This window comes from Toxoplasma gondii, chromosome VIII, assembly GCF_000006565.2.
Source record: "Toxoplasma gondii ME49 chromosome VIII, whole genome shotgun sequence".
NCBI classification, from domain to species: Eukaryota; Apicomplexa; class Conoidasida; order Eucoccidiorida; family Sarcocystidae; genus Toxoplasma; species Toxoplasma gondii.
In genome coordinates this window covers 3,189,025-3,199,110 of record NC_031476.1, presented here as the reverse complement: position 1 = coordinate 3,199,110, position 10,086 = coordinate 3,189,025, and the positions used below count along the sequence as shown (strand labels likewise).

Below are 10,086 nucleotides of genomic sequence, written 5' to 3'. Positions count from 1 at the left end.
TGCCTCTCCGACTCAGACAGTTGCCTTCTGGCTCGAACGCATGCTCGCCGTTGCAAAGCTCAGCGCGGCGATAAACTGGAGACACCGCGCGGCGCTGGATCCGCCTGTCTCTTCTTCTCTTCTTTACCATGCCGGGAGAGCGCGTCTTTTCCAACTGCTTCTTCCCCCGTCTCCTCCGCCGCAAAAATCTGCGGCGCGACCCAAAACGACGTGGAAACGCGCATGCGACAATTGCTGCCTCTTCGTTCCCCGCGGGAGTTCGTCTTTTCCTCGTTTTCGCAGAGCGGATCCCCCCAAGAGAAGTGGAATAGCCGCGACTCCCCGCGGTGACGCATCTGCTGTCTTCACCCGACTGCGTCTGGCCCATGCGAAGAGTCTTCTTGCTCCACTCCAGACCTTCTCAACAGAGCGTTATCTTCTAAACGAAGGACTGGACAAGAAAGCTCTTCCTCCGGCGCCTTTTTCCTGGACGGCGGAGTCCATCCCACGGTGCCGTTGCCGAGCCTCTGCATCTATATTGGCTTCCCCTGTGGTTCTTCTGTGTTGTTCCACGCAAACCGAGGTCCAGGAGCGACTCTTCCTCAACTCTGGACGCACCTTGACTCCTCCATGCGTCCGTAGAGATTCTGGAGAGGCAACGGACTGAGTTTCCTTCTCCAGGACCGAGGAAACGCAGCGAGTCTGCGTAGACGCTTCTCTCTCTCTCTTTCTCTCTCGCGGGGACTTGCTCCGGAAGTTTAAGAAACAGACTCGCGCAACTCGAGAACTCACAGGAAAGAACGATGGTGAGGACGTCTATCGCTGAGGCTCCCCAGTGGGGCCTTCGATGGATGGCCTCCTGTCCCCGTCTTCCTCGATCCCTCCACGGGCAACCTTGCACTCTCTTCGTTTCGTCTCGCCTCTCGCTCTCCATCTTTTCACCTCTCTCTTCTTCTTTCTCCTCTCTCTGGTGCTTTCTCTCGGATCAGACTCGACGCTCCCCGTCCGTCGCCCAGCCTTCGTCCTCCCTCCTCCCTGCTTCTCCCCTCCTCCCTGCTTCGTCTCCTTCTCTTTCTTCCTGTCGCCTCTGCACTGCCTCAGCGGCCTGCCTCGCTGCTCGTCCTTCCCCCCGCTCCTCGCAGTCTTCTCGACGTTCTTCGCCGTCTGCCCGTCCGGTCTCTACCTTCTCTTCTTCAGCGTCTAACTGCTCTGTTTCGCGGCCTGCGCCGACGGCTTCCTTCGCCTCCGCAGGCGTCTCCAGTGTCTGCCGCGAGTGCCTCCGCCCAGCGCGTTGGCCGCGGGGATCGCGGCTCTTCTCTTCGTCGGCGCCCTCTGCCGAGGCGTTCGCGACTCTCCTTCGGGATCCGAGTCCGCTGTCGCTCGAGACAGTTCTGCAGATTCTCGACTTTCGCTTGAAAGAGAAACAGTTTGTCTCCTTCGCTCACGAGCACGAGCACAACCACCCTGCTGCGAGCGTCGGCATGTCCCCTGGCGAGTTCGTCGTCGCCTTGAACCGCGTCGCTGCATGCGTAGTCTCCCGAGAAGCGAGGACGGAGCGAGAAGCAGGCGAGGTCGAGGCCGCGGCGCAGAGTCTGCCGGGCCAAGACAGTGTGTGGCGAGACATCCGCTTCCAAAGGTTTCTCGCGCGACTGAAAAAAAGACTTCTCGCGTTCAAACCTGGCGATCTGCATCGAACACTCGTCGCCTTCAGCCGACTCAAGGTGAGTTGCCAGTCAGGGGGCCGAGAAACGCGCGCGCCGTCCGATCCGCAGAAAAGGAAGAAACGCCGCGAAGCCGTGGAAAGGAACAGCAGAGAAAGGCGGTCTCGGTGGTAGGCAAGCGCCCACACAGGAGAGGGTGCAGACAGCGAGAAGGCGACGGTTACGCAGAGGAAGGAGAGAACGCAGGAGATGAAGAAAAGGAGAGAGAAGAAGGAGAACAAGAAGGAACTGAAGAAGGAGGGGAAGAAGAAGGAACTGAAGAAGGAGGGGAAGAAGAAGGAAGAGCAGAAGGAGGGGAAGATGAAGGAAGAGAAGAAGGAGGGGAAGATGAAGGAACTGAAGAAGGAGGGGAAGATGAAGGAAGAGAAGAAGGAGGGGAAGAAGAAGGAAGAGCAGAAGGAGGGGAAGATGAAGGAAGAGAAGAAGGAGGGGAAGATGAAGGAAGAGAAGAAGGAGGAGAAGAAGGTGGAAGCGACGAAGAAAGTTGACGATGAGAGAGAGGAAAAAACAGGGACATCGCGGCTTGGACGTGGATTGACAAGCGAGCCGAAGGGCCGGTGCACCCAGCTCTTTTGAGCAACTTTTGAAAACAAGACTGGCAAGGGATGGCAATCCGAACGAGGAAGATACGCACTTTGAAATCGCGACCCCACAAAAGTCCGGCTGCCTTTCCACGCGTTGTTTTCTTCTCTGCCGCTGCTGAGGAGACCTGCATTGATTTCCGTTGTAAATCGAATGAGCAACAGAGACGACGAAATGTGGACATCCCGATTGCCCTTTCTCCTGTCTCGTCCTCTGGTTTTTCTCTCTCGTGACTGAGCGGTGCTGTCGGCCTGGTTCCTCTCCGGTCTCGAGATGTAGCGGAGAGCGCCGGACTTCGCAGAGGAGAGCGATACGAACACCGCTCTATCTGTATCCCTTTTCTCCAGGTTTCCAGTTCCTGCTTGTCGTGCTCCCTTCTGCGCTGTCGCCATTCTCCTCTCCATTTCAGCTTCTTTTCGTCGGCCTCGGTTGGGCGTCCGTTCGCCGCTGCGTTGCTGCATGCTGAGGCTCGTGCGCTCTGAGCTTTCTTGCGGGTGTTTTTCGATACTTTTCCGTTGAGCTGTGCTTTGCATCCCCGCTGTTTCGCTCTTGCGTGTGGTTTTTCTCAGTATTGCCCCGATGACCTTCTTTCCTCCATTCTTCGTCTCCTCGACTCTCCGCCGTCTGCGTCCGTCTCCGACGATCAGCATCAAGAGGGGTCGCCGGACGGCTTTGCTGCTCTGTCTCCGCAGCAGCTCTCTCAGCTTCCTGTTCTGCTCTGTCCCCTCTCTCACGGCGCCTCTCGGGAGGTCCTCCAGGAATTCCTGCGGTCGTACTGTCGCTTCCTTTCTTCTTCTCCGCCTTCGTCTGTTTCGGTTCCGGCAGGAACCAAAGGAACTGGCCAGGAGTTGACGTCTCCGCCGCCTGCCCGCGTCGACGCATGTTCGCTGCAGGAGCTGAGTTTCATTGTTCTGGGTCTATCGACTCTGGGATTTCGAGACCTGCCGTTTCTCGGTCTGCTGGCGCATGCAGTACAGACCAAAGTCGCGACGCATCCGCTCTTTCTCCAGCTGTCTCGCGACTCTTCCAAGTCGCGAGGGACTCTTGGTGACGTCACCCACAGTGTTTCGCTTACCACTGCCCTCCTCAGTTTCGCTACGCTCGGCGTCGTCCATCCGCGCCTCTATCAGGAGATCTTCCGTGCTCTCAGAGGTAAACAGAGGAGCGTCGTCCTTTTGTTTGCCTTCTACTGTTGGCTCTCGTCTCGCGTTGTGTTCGCTGTCGCATTTCCTTTTTTTTCGGACCTTCGCATGCAGTCACCCTCTGCGTGCTCGTCTGCATCCTGGGGTTGAACGAAAAGGCGTAATATCTCGATCGTCGAAGACGCCTTTCTCTCCGTGGTTTGCTGTTTCCTTCCGTCACTCTTGGCCGATGAAAGACACCGAGTTGTCTGCTCTTCCGCTGGAAACGCATGCGCCTCACTGTCCCGCGTTGTTCTTCACGGTTCCTCATGTCCTGAAGGAGACACGACGCGACCCTACATCGTTTAGGTTTTTGGTGTGAATGTCCGCATCACACTCTGCATGCGCGCCTCTCCCGATTTCTTTCCGGAAAACGGTGAGGTACGGCCTCACGGCCCATACAAGCAAATGTATACCCACATACAACCATACATATATCTCTGTCCGTTTCTCTGAGTGTGCAAATCTCCTCATATATATGCATATTTATATGTATATTGGTATATGTATATTTGTATATGTGTATGTGGAGTTATATGCATATATATATATATGTATATATGTATATTTGTATATGTCCGTGGAGATATAGGGATAACGCGTGCAGGCAAGCAGCGTATGTCTGTTTTTTTCAGGGGCTTTGCATTGCCTTCCTCCCTCTCAACTTGCGAACCTCACGTTGGCTCTCGCGACGCTCACGCGCGAACCTGCAAATCCCTTTCCTCTCACCTTTCTCTCTGTAGGTCGCAACTCGAGGATTAAATCAGAAGAAGAGAGACACAGTCGAGAGAGAAATCAAAAGAACAGAGACAAGAAGTGGAGAGACGCTAAAGAAACTTCAGACAAGCTGGATGCCCGTTTGGATGTCCGTGTCTCCTCGCGGGAGTTATGTTCAGTATTCTAGGAGCTACGACGTCAGAAAAGCCATACCGAACTTCATGCTGTGCATCTCAGCCATGCCGAGGAGTCTAGAGAGCCTTTGGAATTGGAACGTTCTCCAGGCGTAGGCGTTCTATTGTCATCTTGGCAACTCTTGTCGGGAAGTGTATCCAGACCCACCTGCATGCACTCAAGTATCAATACCGGCGTGCGTCTGCCAGCAGGGACCTCTAGGTTTGAAAACCATTCTTCCATGTACTCCATGCATACTCATTTATATAAACATATATATATAAATATATATATATATATATATGTAAACATATACATATATATATGTATATGTAAACATATACATATATATATATGTAAACATATACATATATATATATATATATATGTTTGTATACGTGTGAATATACGTATGTTTGCATATGTATGTGCATACGAACATGGACGCATGAGGCATGTGTACAGCGTCTGCAACTTGAAGATGTGCGTTTTTGGGAGTGCCGCGATGCGTTCGTTGAGCCGCGTTGTCTTTCGTTCGCTGGGGGAGCTCTGTCGACGAGCGTCTCGCTTTTTTTCGTCTGGTTTGTTCGTCATTTGCAGGCTCTGGAGGATGTCGTGGCGGAGCGATGCATGCTGATGGACGGCGAGGACGCGCTCACGACTGCTTGGGCTGGGTGCGCGTTGAATCTTCACCAGGGAAACGCGACTCTCTTTCGTCGGCTTCTCTCACAGTGCGTTCTTTCGCTGGCGTCAGCAGAGCGGTATGTTGTGGGCATGGAGAGCAGAAGAAGGCCGCGTTTTTTTTTGGCAAACCACTCCACATGTTCGCTTTTTGTTCCGCGAATCTCTTCGCCTCGGCCAAAAGAGGCCTTCCCTCATACGTCTCCCTCGTCTCGCGATACATGTACTCATAGGCAGTGATTCATATCTACCTACTTACGTCTGCCGCTGCGCGTCTTCCTGTATACGTATATTTGTACGTCAATATTCATAGAGAGATGTATGAATATATATATATATATGTACACGGATGTCGATGCATTTGTATCTACATCAGTTCGTGTCTGTTTCCATATCCTTGCCTGCATTTATCAGTCGCCGTCTGGGTCGAGATACACTGGGGTCTTCTGTTTCTCTCTGAAGCTGCGGGTGTCTTCGTATCACTGTCCATCTCTCTCGGTGTCTGTGTGAGCGAACGGAAGTCGGCATTCGTCACGAGCTGGCTATGGGAGTCTCTGTCTGTCTTTTGCGTGCGTCGGCTTCGCCAGATGCCTCGGCCGAGCGAGGGCGGTTCGCGAAGCTGTGAGAAGAAACGACTTGTTGTGTCTTCTCGGCTGGCCTGCCTGAGTTCGGACCCCGGAGCCGCTGGAATCCAGTCTCGTATGAGAAGCGTACATGTTGCATGAGATAGAGAATTGCAGCTGGTTTCGACGCATACAGTCGACTTCTGCATTCAAAACTTCAATTTCCTGTCTGCTTCGAGGTCGCCTTTTATGTCTCTCCTTTTCTGCAAAGCGACTCGCTGAACGGGGCTTCGGATGCGTGCAGACAAGGAGATACGTCGGCCGCGCTGTCGAAACAGCAGAAGCAGCAACTTGCGCAGATCCGACTCGACTTGCTTCTCAATCCTTCGCCGAAAACGCAAAAGCTCAGAGAGGTAAGGTTCACACACAGGCAGCTCTCGCGGCCGGAACACTGCTCCAGGCGAAGCCGTAATCTCCCCCTGGTCAACACAGTCAACGAAGGCCGCAAGGCACACCGATGCGTTCCGTCATGTCACCGGGGGGAGCGAAACTCGCGCTGGTGCGCCGTTCAAGCTGCGCGTGGAGTCTCAGGGACTCGCGGCTGCGTTGCTTCTCTGTCTTCCGGGAATGGTTTTTGTCTCTCCTTCGCAACCTTCCCAGTCCTCCTGCAATGCGACTGTGGAGCCCTGTTTGCCGCCGACGCGCCAGTGTGTCTGTCGCTTCTGAACTCAGGCTACTCATCGAATCAATGCTCTCGTTCTCTCGCAAATTACTTCCTCCCCTGTCAACCTCTGCTTTTGCGACAAGAAACGATAGTCGAAAGCAAGTCGAGTACCTATATATATATATATATATATATATATTTATATGTTTGTGTCCAAATATATATATATATATATATATATATGTATGTATGTATGTAAAGGCAGACATGTTCTTGTAGATTAGAGCGGACTTCCTACTTCTGACGTTTGCTGAGCAGTCATGTGGACGTTTCAAGGCGATGCGTTTCTTTGATTGCTTGTCTCTGGATCAAGCGAGTGTAGAGGCTCTCCCGTTGTAGGGAAAGCTTCTCAGCAATGCATCCTGTGAGCCTATGCATGCGCATGTCTCCTCAGGAACTGGAAAAGGACAAGCCTTTGTGGGAGGGGCTCCACGAGTTGTATGCGGACGGCCGAGAGACAGAAGCCGCGTTTGAAGAGGACGAGACAGGCGAAGACCTCGACGCCATTCCCCATGCAGTTCGCGACGCCGAAGAAGAAGTCCGTTTCTAGGATCAGCCCAGATAGGCGACGTCTCGGTTATCTGTCTCTCCGTCTGACCATTGCATGCGTTTTCTGTGCTTTGCTGTCTCGCTGCGGCAGTGTCCTCGCTGGACTCTTCTCCCCACCGACCTTCACAAGCCTGCGCCGTCTGGTGGCGACACAGTTCTCTCAGATCCTTTTTCTCCAGGACAACGAACGTTCATTTCAATGTGTGTTCCCCTTCTTCTTCCTCTTGTCCTCCTTCTTGTTGTTCTTCTTCTTGTACTCCTCTTCCTCCGTGTCTTGCTTCTTCTCATTCTTCTTGCTCATGTTCCTCTCTTTCCTCTGGTCGCCTTTCTGTTTTCCTCCCTGTTCATATTCTATTGCTCGCCTGCCTCTGCCGACTATCGTTCTGGACTTCGCGACCTGGCCCACCCCCCGACCCCACAGCGGAGTCTCGCGGTGTTCTCGGCTCTGTCTCTGCAGGTTTTTCAGCTTCTGAAACTGCATCCGGAGGTGACGGCTGCGGCTCTGCGCGGACGACTCGCCGTCGAAACGGAGACAGCAGAGACACCCTCGGGAGACGCTGCAGCGCGTCGCTCTGCGCACCCAGCTGCTGGGCCAGACGAAGACGAGCGAGGCGGCGAACTTCTGGAGAGAGATGCGCGCCTCTGCGGCTTCTACAGGTGCCCGGTCTTGCTCAGAGAGAAGGCTTCCGCGTCTCGCGAGGAGAAGCTTCTCTCTTCCACGGGCGGCGTCGCGGTGCTCGTCGACTTCACTACTTTTCCAGACTTCGCTGAGCCTTCAGACCTCTTTCTAGCCTTGAAACATCGGCACTTGCGCCTCGCAGGATACACGCTGGTGAGCGGGAGGGACCGGCACTGCTTCGCCTGCCCGTTCACCTACCTCGAGACAGCGCATGTCCACGCGTTCTCCACAGGCCTGCATGCGCGCATGTCAAGCAAACATTTGCTTGAGTGACCGCAGGAAACAGAAAACGCGACTCAGTCTTCGTGCAAGCATATACATATACATATATATACATATACATATATATACATATATATATTTATATATATTTTTATTTATATATATATATATATATTTATATTTGTATATATATAAACATGTGTGTGAGAGTATATCCTGAAGCGAATGCGGAATTGTGTGAATAAGTTGCGCATGGCGAAGATGTATTTCAGTAGTCGTGTTTCACAGTCTGCATGCGGTCGGTAGCGGGAGGTCGGCGACCGAAAGGAAGCGCAGAGAATACAGCCTTCTTCTGCGTCGCCGAAAGAGGGTGCCGAGAGTGGCTTTCTGCGTCGAGACGTCGACTCTCTAGTCCATGCTCAATCTTATCACACATTGCTTTTGAGGTCATAGGCTTATAGATAACTGACATCATTTACTTAAAGACCATGCAGATTCATCCATCCTATGCACATGCGCATACATAAACAAACATATATATATATATATATATATATATTTGTATATATGTACAAACATATATGTGTACAGAGACAGGTATGTGAAGCTGTGCGTTTTTGTGTTCCTGATTTGTTCGGCTCTTGGGGGTCTCGAGTTGTCTGTGTATGCAGAGTGTGCAGACTGTCCAGCTGTCGGTGGGGAAACAGGATGGTTGTTTTTTCTTTGTTTCTTTCTTTTTTTCCAGCTCGTCATTCGCTTGTCGCAGTGGCAAGCCCTCGATACTGTGACGGAAAAGCGAGAATACATCGTCTCTCGTCTCCTGCCTTAATGTGTGGTTTCTTCTCTCTTCCAATGATGTCACTTTCTCCCTTTATCTTCATCGTGTTCTGAATCATAATCGTCATACGGGGATTCGTCTGCTGCTCACTGCCCTTCCCCTCCTTCGAGGGTCCTTTGCTTTTTTCTTCTGCTTCTTCGAGATGTCTTTCCTCGACTTCTTCTTCTGTTCCTTCGTCGCCTTCTTCTCCTTCGTTCTTTTTGCTTCTTCCTTGTCTTTCTCCCTTCTCTCCCCTTCGCGTCCTTCAATGCGGACTCAAACCAGCGCCAGACACAGGTGCAAGGTCCCGCTCTCCTTTTTTCGCATGCAGCCTTCGCATGCCTCGCCTATTTCGCGGACCAAGGCAGCGAAGCCGACAGCGGCGGCGAATGGCGGCGAGAGTTGAAAAAAGTTGCCGCGCTGAGCAGACAAATGTGAAGTGGAGGAAAAGCAGAGCTGTCTAGACACGCGCCTCGCGACCGCGAGAGAGCGTTGCGTTTGTTTCCGTTTTTCATTTTCTTGACAACTGTGGTGAGCACACTCTTGGCGTAACGCTCTGTCGCTGCATGTCGCGAGCGTTCTTCAGTATATCCGGAAACGTCGACTACGGCGAAGTGAGGCGAATCGAAATCTCCGCCACTGAGGGTGGATCGGCCATGTCCGCTGTCCGCCATGCAGATAGGTAGACCGAAGCACTCTGGACGGACTGACGTTAGGAAGGAGACTGTCGAAGTGAAGATCACATTAGTTGTATAGCTGGCATGCACTTGATGATTCAGCAATCTCTCGATGCCGAACTACTTCATCCCAACTTCCCGCTGCTGGCAACGGCGAAACTATGTCTCCTTCTCTTCTCCTACGATGTCTCTGTCTACGCACACAAACGTCTCTATCTCTCTGCTGCGTTCTGACTCGGAATGTGACCTGTAGCTCGCGGCGTCTCTCTATCGCTGGTTTGTCTGCCTCTCTAGCGCTCTTATCGCTCCCGCTCTCCACCGCTCTGTAGTTCCGTGCTTCGGTAGATCTCCAGTGACAGGCTATCTGCATGCGGCGGTGAAAAAAAAACTGACAGGAAAAATGTAGTCCAAAGCAGAAACAAGAGAGACGAGAGTGCTTGAAAGCCGCGTCGTTCTCGACGACGAAAGACGCCGAAAATCCCAAAAACCATTTCCTCATTTCTGTTCGGAACGCCGTCGAAAACGCGGTCGCTCTTGAACACACACGACCAATCAATAAAAGAGTATGCATACGCATCGAGCAATAATCATATACATACATACGAATATATACATATATATATATATATATGTATATATGTCACCAAGTCTCTCGAAGTTATTTGAGTTTTTCTGAAAAACGCGAATCTGGTCGAAGCCTCTGTGCAACGTTGCCAACGGCACAGCCTCTTCCCATGAGCGCAGAGGAAAGGACAAGTTGTCACCTTCCACTACGCGCCAGCTCTCGCTTCTTGTGCATCATCTCTCTCTTATCCCCTCT

General features: G+C 52.2%; 1 protein-coding gene across 1 annotated transcript; it reads left to right on the top strand.

The window, feature by feature from the left end:
* Window positions 1-263: 263 nt before the first annotated feature.
* Window positions 264-9,618, top strand: TGME49_273885 (hypothetical protein). Its single transcript, XM_018781703.1, has 8 exons — window positions 264-1,700; window positions 2,852-3,434; window positions 4,099-4,202; window positions 4,955-5,115; window positions 5,903-6,011; window positions 6,717-6,860; window positions 7,329-7,703; window positions 8,518-9,618. Exons 1-8 carry the CDS (start codon window positions 783-785, stop codon window positions 8,599-8,601), a joined length of 2,478 nt encoding a protein of 825 aa, XP_018636740.1. The 5' UTR covers window positions 264-782; the 3' UTR covers window positions 8,602-9,618.
* The last annotated feature ends 468 nt before the right edge of the window (window positions 9,619-10,086 follow it).

Excerpts from the sequence above, each read along its gene's own strand:
- TGME49_273885 (XM_018781703.1), top strand. The coding sequence starts at position 783 with ATGGTGAGGACGTCTATCGCTGAGGCTCCCCAGTGGGGCCTTCGATGG. Across the intron at positions 3,435-4,098 it reads GATCTTCCGTGCTCTCAGAG|GGGCTTTGCATTGCCTTCCT; the intron begins GTAAACAGAGGA and ends TGTTTTTTTCAG. Across the intron at positions 7,704-8,517 it reads GCCTCGCAGGATACACGCTG|CTCGTCATTCGCTTGTCGCA; the intron begins GTGAGCGGGAGG and ends CTTTTTTTCCAG.